The sequence below is a fragment of the Mustela lutreola genome, chromosome 10 (assembly GCF_030435805.1).
Source record: "Mustela lutreola isolate mMusLut2 chromosome 10, mMusLut2.pri, whole genome shotgun sequence".
Classification (NCBI taxonomy): Eukaryota; Metazoa; Chordata; class Mammalia; order Carnivora; family Mustelidae; genus Mustela; species Mustela lutreola.
This window is the reverse complement of record NC_081299.1, coordinates 100,651,561-100,666,958: the sequence shown is the minus strand read 5'-3', so window position 1 is coordinate 100,666,958 and position 15,398 is coordinate 100,651,561. Positions and strand designations below refer to the sequence as shown.

Below are 15,398 nucleotides of genomic sequence, written 5' to 3'. Positions count from 1 at the left end.
GGTAGGAGGTTAACTTTAGGATCTAGTTACAGACAAGATAAAAGATGAAAGATAAATGGAAGGGAATAGTGGCTTGGTTTTTCCAGTCTTCCCTCCCGAACTGTTTTTTCCTTGGCTAAGAATCCTCACTCCAAAAATCTCATTGATTCCTCCCTCTCTCCCAAATATATTACTTGGACACTTTTGATTACAAACTTAGATGTCATGCTACTCTTGATGCTTTACTGACAAAACTATTATCAGAACTGTCTTTGAACCTACTTCAAAACCTTCTTCACTAGGGATTAGCTTTAATAGTCTGATAGCGGGCTAACTGTGCTTTCATTTGCTTATGCTGAGAATAACTTGACAGGCACAGGCAGATAACAGGGGCTATAAAAAGGAGAACCAGAACTACTGGAGGACAGAAAAGCAACATCAGTAACAATATCTGTCCTGGGCAACAATTTACTAGCTTTCCCTTCTTCCCCTGCCCTAGTATTTTACTATAAAACCTTCACACCTCAGAAACTTCAAAAGAATTTTACGGTGAAACCCATACATGCTTACCTCCTAGATGCTACAATTAGCATTTTGGTATAGTTCTTGATTATAGGTCTATTACCCTTTCCTATTTACTTTTCTTGTATTACTATTACCTTTTCCTATATTACTAGTTTTCTCTATCATACTAAAATATTCCATCTAGAAAGAGCAGCTAATTAGCAAACCTAGCTAAGTATCAAGAAAAACTTGGTCAATAAAATGGTTTGCAAAGGGAAAACTGGAAGTCTCACCAGAACTTTTATAACAACTTTAGGCAACAATATTTACTTAAGTTTTGAGAGGAAGACTGTTGCTACAAATTTTGGCTCCTATGGTTTCATCTATGCCATCTCTACTTTAAGAAGAAGATCAGAAACATTTAGAATTTTATTTAATAATAGCAAATTATTTGGCAGTAACTATTTGATAATAGCCAATGAGGTACCATTACTCTTAAGGGAAGAATTTAAAACTTCCTGGAAAGAAGAAATTAAGAGCAAAATACTTACAGGTAGTCAGATGGTAAATAAACATAATTCCTTTTTCACCCCGATTCCTTTCAAAAGCATAGGGCACATGCCATCAAAAAGAGAATAACAGATACACAAAACATGGTATACCCTTACAACAGGATACTACTTACCATCAGAAAAAAGTGAACTACTGATACATGCAACAACACTGACTAATCTAAAAAATATTATGCACAAAAGTAAGTACATACTGCATGACTGCAATTACATGAGATTCTAGGCAGGCAACCTATAGTGACCAAAAGCAGCTGTGTATTTGGAGGTGGGGCAGATATCACTGCAAGACTAGGAACTGAAGTGTTCCAGAGTAACTGAGGTGCTAGTTACCCAGGCATATATATCTGCCCAAAGACAATAAACTGCACATTTAAAGTACTTCATTAAAGTGGATTTTAAAAAAAGACTAAAAGGGAAGGATGGGAAAGGAAATTAACCCCATTATGTGTTATTGCTATATGAATACAATCTGGATTATAGCTCCCTCTACTGCAGCAAAAAAAAAAAATGGCAAGGATACTTCAAAGGAACAGGCTTGAAACTAAAAAAAAATGCTTCTATTAAAGAATGCCAGTGAAATTCACTCTGTGTATGTGGGTATACCTACCATTTAATATTTGGATTGCACTGTGACACTGTGGTGAGTCCTAAGAGGAAGTAAAAACCATGCAGACCATAGTTTTGGTCCTCCAGTGGACCAGCAGTTGAGGAGACTGGACAACATAACGCAGCTAACAGCAATGATCTGCCCACCTGCCCTCATGGAGTACTGGCTATCCCTTGTCAGCATAGGTGATTCCTTGACCCCTAGCTTCTGCCATAAAAGGTGCACTGACTCACAGGGGTCAGCAGTTCCTCAACGACCAGCAGCATAATATTTACAAACGCAGATTCTTAGACCCCACTCAAGATGTACTAATCAGAATCTCGGGTGATGGAGCCCAGCCATCTTGTGCTTTATCAACCTATCCACGTGATTCTGATACAAGCTCAAGCACAAGAACCACTGCTCTAGGTTTACCAACTTTATCTATCTTCCAAAACCAGCTAGTTGGCACTATTTCTGCTTTTCTCCTTCATGTGGGCATCTGAACCTCTGATTCTACTGAAAACAAATCCACTGTCCCGACTCCCCCACTCTTCTCAGCTTGCGTTGGGCGTTTTCTTCTTGCTTCATCAATTTCCTCACCTAGTCACTGATAGCAATCTTCTAGCACAAACCAAATTTTGAGTTCAAGCCCGGAGCCTCAACTCCCCAATAGGTCTATTATTCTCTTCGCCCTCCTGCTCCCATTTTTGCAAGATCTTATAAAACGCTTTTTTCAGCGATCTCTCTTGGAATCAAATAATTCAATCCTTTATTCAACAAATACCTAAGTCTGAAACAAGTATATGTGTTCCCTCCATAGATACTGGAGATACAACAATAACTAAAATATACAATACACACTGCCCTCATGAAATTTATATAAGTTGGGAAACGCCTACGGAAATTATATAGTATGTTAGAAGTTGGGTGCTATGGAGAAAAGTTAAAGGGGAAATGAGAGGGGGGAAAGGGAGCAATCTGAAATTTTATGTAAGATAAGCAGGGAATGCTTTTAAAAAAAACAGTTAGAAGGGCACCTCACTGACTCTGTTGGAAAAGCATGTGACTCTTGATCTCCGGGTCATGAGTTCGAGCTCCACAATGGGTGTAGAGATTACTTAAATAAAAACTTTAAAAAAATACAATTAGGGGCACCTGGGTGGCTCACTGGGTTAAGCCTCTGACTTTGGCTCAGGTCATGATCTCAGGGTCCTGGGATCGAGCCCCGCTTTGGGCTCTCTGCTCAGCGGGGAGGCTGCTCCCCTCCCCCTGCCTGCCTCTCTGCCTGCTTGTGATCTCTGATTGTCAAATAAAGAAATAAAATCTTTAAAAAAATACAATTAGAAGTGACAAAATATGATTAAAAACTACTTAAGAGCTGAAATTGCAAAAGTCCTAGAAGAAAACAAAGACAAAGAGCTCCTTGACATGTGTCTCAGCAATGATTTTTGGGTATGATACCAAAAGCACACACAACAAAGGCAAAAATAAATACATGGAACTACATCAAACTAAAAGGCTTCTGCATAACAGAACAAACAATAAAACAATAAAAAATGGAAGACAACCTACAGAGAAATATCTGCAAGTCATATATACAAGGGGTTAACATAGAAAATATTCAGTAATTCATACAACTCAGTAACAAAAATGAGTTCAATTAAAAAGTGGGCAGAGGAACTAAATAGACATTAAAAAAAAAAAAAAAAAAAGACATACAGGCACATGCAGATGTTCAGCATCACTAGTTATCAGGGAAATGCAAACCAAAACCACAATGGTATCAACTCATACCTGTTAAAATGGCTTCATCAAAGAGAAAAGAGAACCATGGCAGAGATGCAGAGAACAGGGTAACACTGTGCGCTGTTGGAGGGAATGCGAACTGGTACAGCCACTATGGAAAATTGTATGGAGGGTCCTCAAAAATTTAAAAATAGAACTGCCACACGATCCCGCAATCCTGCTTCTGGGTATATATCCACAGTTAATGAAAGCAGGATCTTAAGAGCTATATGCATCCCCATGTTTACAGCAACATTAACTAAGCTACACAAGAGCCGAGATATGGAAGCAACCTAAGTGTCCACCAACAGATGAATGGATAAAGAAGATACGGTGTGTACAAACACATATGCATGCACACACACACACAGAGAATACTATTCAGCCATGAGAAAGAAGGAAATCCTGCCATTTCCAGCATGGGTAGACCCTGACGGCATTATGCTGAGTGAGATCAGTCAGAAAAAAAAAGACAAAGACTATATGATATATGATATCCATATGTGAAATGCTCAAAGGCCATACTCGTGTAGAAACAGAGAGCAGAATGGGGATTATATGCGCCAGGGGACTGCACAGATGTTAGTCACAGGGAATAAAGTTTGAAGGTAAGTTCTGGAGATCTAATGTACAGCATTGTGATGGCAGTTAACGATACTATATTATATACCTGAAAGCTGCTAAGAAAGCTCCTACAGGCTCTCACAACAAAGATGTCAGCTGACATTGCAGATGGTAATCACACTGCAATACATAAATGTATTAAATAATCACCCTGAACACCTTACACTTACACAACATCTTACGTCAATTGGAGCGCAATAAAGCTGAAAAACAAACTACTACTTAACAGCGTCAGCATACAGAGGCAAACAGCCAACTTTATCCTTACGTAACACCTATTTATTGAGTGCCTCATACACTGTGTGCTGGGTGCTAGGAGGTGAGAGTAGTTAAAAGCAAAAGTTCCTGCAGTTATACGCTTACATTCTACTTAATGGGAGAGACAGATAAAAAAACAAACATACGTATCAGGTGGTAACAGTACAGAAAAAAAAAACAGAGCAGGGCAAGGGGAGAGCATAATGGAAAGTACAGATGATATACACACAAAGGGCCTATTTTTATGGGCAGGCACTCAAAAAAACTTCTAAGTTCCGTGATGTCAGGACTGTTCTCTCCTATATTCACAGAGGCATCCTCAGCAGATAAAGTAGCAAGGGCACATATGAGGCACTTTAGTATCTGTTAGATGAATTACTTCATAGTACATTGTATCATTTGTATATTCTGGTCACCATTTACTTAGTAAATAAGGACAAAGAGCTCAGACGCACCTAGAGCAAAGAGGTGGAATTAAGGATCCAAGGAAATGATAGCTTGAAAGAGTGAGAAATGCTGAAACTTGTATCCCCATTCATTTCCTAAGACCTGTTTGATTTATCTGTGGCTCTTAACCTATAGAAAAATATTTAAGTGACTTATTCTCTTGTCTGAATTTATTATGAATCATTTAAAAATTCAAAATAATTTAAGACTGATTTTTAAAAAGCCTGCTCAAAGCTTACTTCACCTATCAAGTACTATCTAAATGTTTTGTTACTTCTCAGAATATTCTCTTGATTCTAACGTTTCTGATCAGCTAATTTTCTAAAACATTTTCCTCCCTGAACTTCCAAAGCTATCTATGAGAAATTTTGTGAAGTTAGTGCTCTAAAATGATCATAACTCAAATACACATGCCCCTTGACCCAGCCATCTTTCTGCTAGAAATCTAGCCAATATTTACATTCATACCAACAGCAGAATTATATGTAAAAGGGTGTTCATTTAAATGTTTTTAACAGCAAAAAACTAGAATAGAACCAACTTCTATATATAAAAATGTTGTATTTTATATGACAATAAATTACTGATTAAATAAATGACAATCCTCATTGGATTTGTGTCCATATGGAAACCTTCTCTAAATAAAGAGTAAGAAGAAAATAGCAAGTCTCAGAACAGTAAGTATACTATGCCTCGGTAGGGGGAGAAAGGCTATTAAAAAGATATACATTATAAATTTTTATATGTTTGGTTATACCCGGAAAACTCCTAAAAGGGATACAACAAGAACAGTTTAATAATAATTATCTCTGGGAAGTGAAACTGGAGGTGGAAATACAGAGAAACTTTTCTTTTTCATTTTTTATGTTCCACATTAATATTTAATTCACCTTGCCATATCCACATATTATTTTTATAATTAAAAAATAAACTATATTAAAAAAAACAGTAGTCTTGATTTTTGAGGAGCTGCACAATATAGAGGAGACAGATGTTTACACAACCAATTATAATATGGCAACCAAATATAATATTACAAATAATACCGTAATTCTGTACGGTTCAACAAACATTTGTCGAGTGTATACTCAACCCAAACATAAAACCAAGCCCTGAAGGTATTAATGTTTCCTGTAGACTATCAGGGCCAGGGAAGTATTGTGAGTATAGCTAAGGATGAACTAATTTTGCCTTAGTGTTAGAGAGGCCTCAAAGACAGGGCTTTTGAACAAGGCCTCGAGAAAGTAATAGGATTCTGTTAGGGATTAAAAAAAAAAAAGGAATAAGCACTGCACACAGAAGGGACAGCAAGATTAAGGACATGGAAGTGAAAAGGCCTAACAGGCGGATACAGATCAAATGCCTGGGGAAAGTGGTCTAACAGGAGATGTGGCCGAAAAGGTACATTTGGCACTTAATTATTCAGTACAGAAGCAAAGAATGTCAACCATGTGGAAGCAAAGAGCACCTTTTTCATCAGTCTTCCTCATCCGGGGGAGTACACCTGCAGGACAGTTCTACAACAGGAGCAGGACTCCTGGAGCAAAATTTATGTGAACTTAGCATTTCAATAGGTTTTCCCCCAAAGATTCTATCACTCACATCAAACAACACACACTCTCATCTCCTGGGTAAATGACTAGATCTTTACATCCTTGCCAACACCAGAACACAAATTTTTAAAATCTGAAGTGGAGAGTAAAACATGGCATCTGATTATTACGTTTACATCATTTCTCTGAGTGGGTCAAACATTTATTTTTCAATTGTTCATGCTATTTTCCATCTATATTTTCAGTGAAATGCCTTTACTTATTTTAACTTAGTATTTTTCCCTTAATTTCAGATTTTAAGTTTACCCATTGACTATCAAATGTTTTCCAAGTGTGTCTTCCCAGTGTGCCATTTTTTACTTTACTGATTTTTTTTCCCCTTGTAGATGTTTTCCACTTCAAGTGGCTAAAATATTTTATCTTTTCTTCTATGGTTTCTGGGTTTTGTGCCATGCCATCTTCACTCCCAGAGTTGGGAAAAAAAACCTCCATTTTTTTCCCCCTGATTTTATTTCATTTTTTATATTTAAAGCATGATCTATATTAAGATCAGTTTTGTTATTTACCAGGGATCCAGCTGAACTCCCAGGACTCTTTCCTAATGAACAGTTTTCCTAACATCACCTATTAACTAATCTGACTTTCCTTCAATGACCTGCACGGCTTTTCTTCAAAGATGAAATTCCCACATATAAGGGGGCCTATTTCTGAACTCTGTTCTGTTCTATTGTTCCATTTATTCTTGTACCACTACTCATAGTTAGTATAACTTTAAAGCAGTTTTTCAATGGTCTTTTATATACAGACATTGCATACTATAGGATATAAAAGTAGCTTCTAATTTCTTTCACTGTTTGGAAGGGCTTGTCTCCTGCGGTGATTGCGGGCTTGGCCAAACACAGCTAAGCTGGAGCTACATTTGTCAGAACCACCTTCTCTGTGTGGTTCTAAGTTAGGGCTGGCTCCAGCGGCTTGTGCACGCACGTGATATGCAGGCTGCAGTAAGAGCGGCCCGCACTCTGCCTTCCGGGGAGTGCAGCCCAGCCGTGTGCTGACAACACTGTGCACGTGCTGGGGATGGCCTGGCTCACCTTGGAGGGCGGGGCAGAGGCCCCACCTGCAGCACCTGCAGCTCCTGGTGGAGCTCCTCGGCAATTTTTCCGATTCCTAAGCCAGGCATGGATAGCCCTCTGGCAAAAGGTGCCAGCTTCTTCTGCAAATTAGCCGCTTATCAAAGCTGGAGGCCGTGAGACAGATATGGGATCTTTTGTCCTTGCGAGTTCCAGTTTGTCCTTGTTCTCCTTTGCTTCACACCTAGCTTTTTTCCCTGGCTGCCAGCCCTCCTGTCCTCCAGCGACTTTCCACCTGCTATGCTGGATTCTGTGCCGGGTATAATTCTAAATGCTTCGCTATCTTCACCTCCGTAACAACTCTTTCAGGTGACACTATTACTAATTCTCTTTTTACATATAATAAAACTGAGGCAGAAAATTCAGTAACTTGTCCAAAGTCACACAGCTACTAAGGGGAAAAGCTGGAATGAAACAGATAAATATGTATGGATGAGAATACATGGTTAGATGTTTGTATCATATAATTAACTGGGTATATGTAGAGAAGACATATTTATTAAATCCCCGAGTGACACAAAGCTAGAATAGCTAAAACACTAAATGAAAAATTCAAGAGTTCAAAATTTCAACAAATTAGAGTATGTTAAGCCTAACAAAATAAACTTAATAAGGATAAAATAAATTTCAGAAAAATTAACCATTCCAAATATAAGACAGAAAATAATTATCTTAGTTCATGCATTCCCTCCCTCCAACCCCAGTCCCAAAAGACCTACCATAAAATTTCAAACTAAATAGACAGTTAGCAGAAAATAGAAAACAGGATTATCTTGCACTAATGGGAATATAATGACCACAGCAGGGACTGGTAACCCACCCCGGTTTAACCACATCTTTTTTTTTTTTTTTTTTTTTTAAGAATTTTTTTTTTAAAGATTTTATTTATTTATTCGACAGAGAGAAATCACAAGTAGGCAGAGAGGCAGGCAGAGAGAGGCAGGCAGAAAGAGAGAGAGGAGGAAGCAGGCTCCCCGCAGAGAGCCCGATGCGGGACTCGATCCCAGGACCCTGAGATCACGACCTGAGCTGAAGGCAGCAGCCCAACCACTGAGCCACCCAGGCGCCCAAACCACATCTTAAATACAGTGTTCAGTCTAGAAAACCAAGCACTCATCTCCAGAGAAGGGAAGGAGAACGCTGTCATAGAAAGAGCAGGACACAAGCTTACAATGTTTACCTGGCAAATACAAGTATTTTTAGTGAACATTTATAAGGAAGATTGTAAATTTCCAAAAGGCAAAACATGGATCACTGAATGGAACTCACGGTGAAGCAGATTTTAACTGAAAATAAGAAAGATTTTTTCTAATAAAAAAAGCTTTTGAACAGTGGCACGGGTTGGCCTTTTGAGGCAGCAATCTGCCCATCAACTGACAAAACAGAAAAGACTTTATGACAAAATACTCTGTGTGTTGTAAAGAGACTTAGCATTGGGAATGTGTGTGGGAGGAAGAAATGGATTGTGGTGGTTTTTGTTGGACTGAATGACCTCTAAATTTTCTTGTAGCTCAAAAAACTTTCCTTTTGATTCTAGACACAAAAACAGCCACTAAATCTGATGCAGGAAAACATGGCTGCAGTTTAATTTATTTAAAAGACTGTTTTTCTGATTACAAAAATAAAAACAATGTTTTTGATGTTAAAATACACATGGAGTTATTTATCTACACATTTATTTATACCTACGTATATGTGCACATAATAGCCTACTTAATATTAATAGCCTTAATAGCCTACTTAATATTCTATTATGAGGAGTTCATAACTGGCTCCCTAATATCCATGTGGACGTGCCATAATTTATTTAACTGTCCAACTACTACTGAACATGTAATAACTATTTTTAGAACAGTAATAAACACCCTTTTACATAAATTTTTTTCCATAGCTTTGACCAAGATCCTTGACATATTATATAGTTTTCCAGAATTTCGCTATTATATTCAAAGTTTGAATTTAAGAGATAGGAAAGGGGGAGTGCACAAGCCAGAGTCACAGAAAGGCACACAAAATATTGTTTCTGCCCCAGATATTTTGCCAGTGGAAGCAGACAAACTGTAGTAGTAAACTTGGTCTTTATGGTATTTCTCTTTCAATAACAACTTATTAAGAGGACTAGGATTCCACCTAACCTGTGATTGACATTTAATTAATGTCAATAAATCCGAACTCAGAAAAACAGAAATGTATCTTCAACATGTACACTTTTCTCAATTTCTGAGACCTTCCAATACAGATGCAACAGAACCAAGCCAAGATTCGGTGAGAGAACAGAACCAAGCCAAGATTAGGTTAATGGATGTAGATACTGAGGTAGAGATACATCTCTTGGATTCTTGTAGAATAAGGGACTTTGGATCAGCTCTTATTACATCAAAAACCAATGAAAAGACAATTCTTGGAGAAAACAAGCCCATTATCAAAGAATGTATTTCTCTTCTTGCAACCAGACAAATGCAGCAGTGGTATTATTTACCTATTTTTGTAAAACAATCCAGACTCCAAACAAAAGGCTTCAAGTTAAGCAATTTCCCATTAGCTGAAAGCATTCACGGCTTTTCCTTTCTTACATAATTCCTCCCCTCACCTAAAAAGCAGACTGCCTTGTATTTATTACTAATAATACACCAAAATCTTCAATTGTCTAAATCTACTTTTAAAATATTCAGATAGAAACATCCTATAAATTTAATCTGGAGAAAATCCCTCCGGAGTCTTCTGTCACATTCAGTCTAGACCAATAACCCTCTTGATCTTCCTTTCACTTGTTCCCTACATCCCATGTCTTCTGTTTTGGTTTATACTCAGTTTTGATAGCATATATCCTCCAAGGCATTAACTCAGATAGTAAACCTTTGAGACTTTGCATGACTTAAAACTTGGTATTCGAAGTTGGAATTAATTGTCTCTCGTAATTTTGAATGAACCGATCCACCGCTTCTAGCTTTCACAACTGTTCTTGAGAAGTCTGAAGCTATCCTAATGTCAGATCATTTTTCCAAGACTTTTATTCTCCCTCTCTTTGGAGGCCATTAGATCTTTCCTTTACCCCAAGGGTTCTGAATACAGCATTGTGTCTTGGTGTGAGTCTGTTTATATCCACTATGCTGGAATCTTGATGGCTGCTTTCAAACTGGAAACTCAAGTCCTTCATTCCTGGGATATTTTCTCAAATCACCTCATTGTAATCATATTTTATTTTTTAAAATAAACTTTAAAAACTCTAAGTATATATACATAAACATCAGGCTTGATAATATTTCTAAGTCAATGTGCGCATTAATATTTAAAAGCCAGGCCCCTAATGTGAATTAGAAACCATAGGCATGTTGGCATTTACTGGTGGCTGCACCACTGGGGAACAGAGGAGGATGTGGCCATTTTTCTGTCAAAACCTCATGTAGCAGCAGCTCTAGTTTTTCTTTCTGTAGGCTAATTCATTTCCTAGAAAGGAAGCCTCCAATCTCCTGTTTTCAGCTGTGCCTGACATCGCTAAGTCCACAGCCTCTATGATTCGACCTCTTCAGAAAAAAAATCTCTAGTTTCATTCATGGTAGAGATGAAGCAGGGGTGAACCTGGGGTCTAGCTACTCCTTACATAAATTTACTTAAAAATTCCTCAGTTGTCAACCCTACCACACACCCTACAGTTTCTGGTCTTTCCAAGGTTATGAATCACTCACCAGTTTGTTTTCATAAACATCTCCTCATGCAGGTACTGTAGCTTCCTGTTTTCCATCTTCTAAAAGCAGACATCTCTTGTCTGCTGTTGATTTCTTTCTCGTTTCTTTTGTGCTTGTTCTTTACACCTTCTTAGCCCTCTATAATCATTCTAATGGCTTTCAAGAGAGAGTGGAGGATAAATGCACTCTACCAGGCTAACCTGGAACACCTCCTTTGTTACACGTAGGCATCTTCAAAGGATCAGCTATATGCTTTCTTTTCTCTACATCCTTAAAAATCTTCCTGAACTTGTACTTTTAGCTCCAGACCTGTATTTTCAAATGTCTCCTGGGAACACATGTCAAAAGTAACCCATTATCTTTTCTAGAAATCTATTTATTCTTGCAACTTGGTGTCATAATCCTTAAAATTACCCACAATGAAAACTTTAATGTTATCTCCTACTCTTCCTTCTTTCCAAATCTCTGTATCTCATAAGAAACTAGCAACCGTCAGTTACACTAAAGAGTGCTTATATCTCATCCTTAATATTTCATTGTCTGCCTTATAGCTACTCCCCAAATATGAACTCATCCTACTCTATTCATCTTGCTTTCAGGTCTGGTTTAAATGCCACCACTTTCAGGAAGTCTTTCTTTATGCTTTCTAGGTTAAGTAAACTCTTCCTCCTTGAGAAAACTTGCTTTTTATTAACATTTCTCTTATGTACTATTTTTAACATTTTTTTTTACAAATCTGCACGTGTTTTATTTCCTCTAATAGAATGTAAGGGTTTTAAGGAAAGAGGCTTTGAAGAAATCTATCTCTGACCTTACTGATTACATAGTTTTTATTGTGCCATCAGTATATATGCTATAGGAATAAACAAATTAGCAACTACTAAGGGAAGCAAGGAAAGAGGACACAGCATCTTATCTTCTGGAGGAAAATGTCTACCTACAGCTATAGTCCATCTAGATATAGTATATCACCCCAGGTTAAATGGCCCTCAACTAGGTGAAGACCACAGGCTTTTACACTTAACTTTGCCACTGCCAAGCTAATCAGCTGCCATCTCTGGTAGCTACAACTAATGGATTATTGCCCTGTAATGAATTAACAATAAATCTGAACCACTCCTGTTTAGTTGGTATTTAAGAAAAATCTAGGAAATCATACTAGTCTTCATGGCTCTATAGAGTTTTAAGCTCTATGTTAATAGTAAGAACACATAAACCTATATTAGTCTTCACAGAAATGTCTTGATTCAAATGCCACAAGTTTTTATAAAGAATAAGTCACATTAATAGTCTGACATCTTCTATAACATTTTATACTAGGTTGAACTAGGTTGAACCAAGTAAAATTCCTAGTATTCAACTCTTTTTGACCTATAATAAGGGCATTTTTATATGCTTCATCTAGTATTTCAGTCTTTAATAATGAGCTATCAAATTAAGTCATCTTAAAATTTAGCGGTTAAAAAAAAAATTCAGTCTCATTTGTTACAGTAATACATTCTCCCAACTCACAAAGATGAGAATGACACTGAACAAAATGCTTTCTTTTTGCTTTAACTACCAAGAAGCTTGGGGCTGAATGTAGTACTCAACTGTAATAATTTCTTCAGTCTAGATGTTGTTATAATTACCTGTAAAATTGATTGTTCTTGTTTGATTTTTTTCATTTTTATTGATCCAAACATATATGTGTTTTTCTAGAAGTTGAGTATTATAGTTAGTATTGTAGTTAGTACTGTTGTGTGTGTGTGTGTGTGTCTCTCTCTACATATATATATACACATATTTATTTATAAATAAACTGGTTACCTAGAGTGCTGTGTTCAAATGGATTCTTTCTGAACTCCGCAGTGAAAGTACCAAGGTGGTCAACTGGTGATCTGGAGATATTCCATACACATACTGGAAAGGGAAAGGCAGCATGGCACAAATTTGCAGCCCTATCCCATGTACTAAAGTACTCAAGGTCTATATTGATGAGGAATTAGAATTATGAAAGCCAATCTGTAACAGGTGAGATATGAATTTAGAAATAAGAGAGGGGAATTGATAGAAATCGTAAGGTATTCCTGTCAGAGCCAATGAAATATGAAATAGGCAATGAAATGCAAAGGAATATATATATTCCATATGTATATTCATATATATATATATATATATATATATATATATTTGACTATAGCTTGATTTAAGGATAGAATCTATAGTAAAAGAAATGAGAAATGATGCTAGAGATGAGCTTTTTGAGCTGTGGCTTTTTGAGCAGAAGAGTGATATGAAGAAAATGGTATACAAATGTTGAAAATCAAGTAATTTCTTTTTAAGACTAGAAGCCTCAAAATCAGCATTTGACCACTACTACAGTAATAGTTGATTGAGTAAGATGCTAGTAACACTGGGTGAAAGACTATTGGAAAAAGGATATTTACCCAATCAGGGAGTTACCACTCCACAGATCACTTATCACTCACAAAAAACAAGAAAGATTCTTCTTCTTCTTCTTTTTTTTTAAAGATTTTATTTATTTATTTGACAGAGAGAGAGATCATAAGTAGGCAGAGAGGCAGGCTGGGGGGGGGGGCAGGCTCCCCGCTGAGCAGAGAGCCCAATGTGGGGCTCCATCCCAGGACCCTGAGATTATGACCTGAGCCGAAGGCAGAGGCTTTAACCCACTGAGTCATCCAGGTGCCCCAACAAGTAAGATTCTTTACGTTAATCGAATCTAACCTTATGATCAAACTTGGAGTTACCAGTAATGGGTTAACCTTTTATCATGTGCCTCTTTAGAGGATGCAATGAGGACACATCATCTATATAATATCATGCCCAAAACATTTAACCTAAATCCGATCACAAAGAAACAAAGCACAAATATCTAAAGGACTTTCTCCAGAGCAACCAGCCTGAACACTTATGTCAATGTCATAGAAGACAGAAGCAAAATGGAACACTGCTCTAGGTTAAAGAAAACCAGAGAGACATGACAACCAAATGCGACAAATGATCCTTACTGGAGTTGAAAATACTTTTTTTTGAACAAATGAAATGACAGTTTATGAAGCATTCAGGAATAGGCAGACAGGAAATTTATGAAATTTAAGAGAGGTTATCAAAAGATATTTACTTTGTAGGTCCTTAGGGAAGCGGACACATTTCAAGCCTCCACCTTCTTCCAGGTCAATTTATAGAGCTCTGCCTGGAGTTCTGAATAAACTCAAGTAATAGCTGTCTCCCCCCCCCCTTCCTTTTATGTATATCTTTAGAGGAAACCTCATAGGGAGGATGCATAACTATGATCATATATCCTCCAGGACCTTTAAAACTCCATGATTATTCTGAACTGATTTCATTAGCCAGAGTAGAGAGTTCAGGTGTGGTCCCAGGACCAGCATCATGACTATCAGCTGAGAATCCATCAGAAATGCAGATTCTTAGGTTTGGCCTTAAGACCTACTAAATCAGAAACTCTGTGGGTATGGCCCAAGTGATGCATGTTTTCAGGAGTCTTCCAGGGAATTCCAATGCACACCACAGAGCCAAGGACAAAATGAAGGTACTAAACTCTTACTTGACAAAACATCTACCTCATAGTTAATGTCACTCTTCTTGAGATGCAGCTAAAAATTTAAGACCCAATTACATAAAAAGATATTTGTAATGGGCGCCTGGGTGTCTCAGTGGGTTAAGCCGCTGCCTTCGGCTCAGGTCATGACCCCAGGGTCCTGGGATCGAGTCCCGCATCGGGCTCTCTGCTCAGCAGGGAACCTGTTTCCTCCTCTCTCTCTCTCTGCCTGCCTCTCTGCCTACTTGTGATCTCTCTCTGTCAAATAAATAAATAAAATCTTAAAAAAAAAAAAAGATATTTGTAATAAAACCTAGTGTAACATACCACACAGTCATAATTCATCATGTAGTGATCATACAGCAAAACCAGCCCACAATAAAAACTTTTTAAAGGCATCTACTTACTTTAGTGTCTCAGCAAGAAAGAAACTCTGCTGTACATCATCATGTGTGGGAGTAGAAGAATACACATCCTTCACCCCAGAAAAACCACCACTGACTCGGCAATACTTTTCAATAGCCTGTGAAAGCAATCAGACAAAACAATCAATTCCACAGAATATCAAGTTTTGAAGGACAAATTAAGGAACCGTAGTCAAAAGTTCACAAAGATCTATGTAAGAATTTGACAGGTTAAGAATAAGATTTATTATCAAATGGAAATATTCTTGCACTGGAAAAATTAACTGAGGTATCCTGTTTCCTGT

General features: G+C 37.5%; 1 protein-coding gene across 2 annotated transcripts in view; it reads right to left on the bottom strand.

The window, feature by feature from the left end:
* Positions 1-15,398, bottom strand: part of MAN1A2 (mannosidase alpha class 1A member 2) — a 195,967-nt gene that overhangs the window by 12,947 nt on the left and 167,622 nt on the right. For both annotated transcript variants that reach the window (XM_059137472.1, XM_059137471.1), the window contains exon 12: positions 15,097-15,212. In XM_059137472.1, coding sequence (XP_058993455.1) covers positions 15,097-15,212 — 116 coding nt within the window. The remainder of the gene's footprint in view (positions 1-15,096; positions 15,213-15,398) is intronic.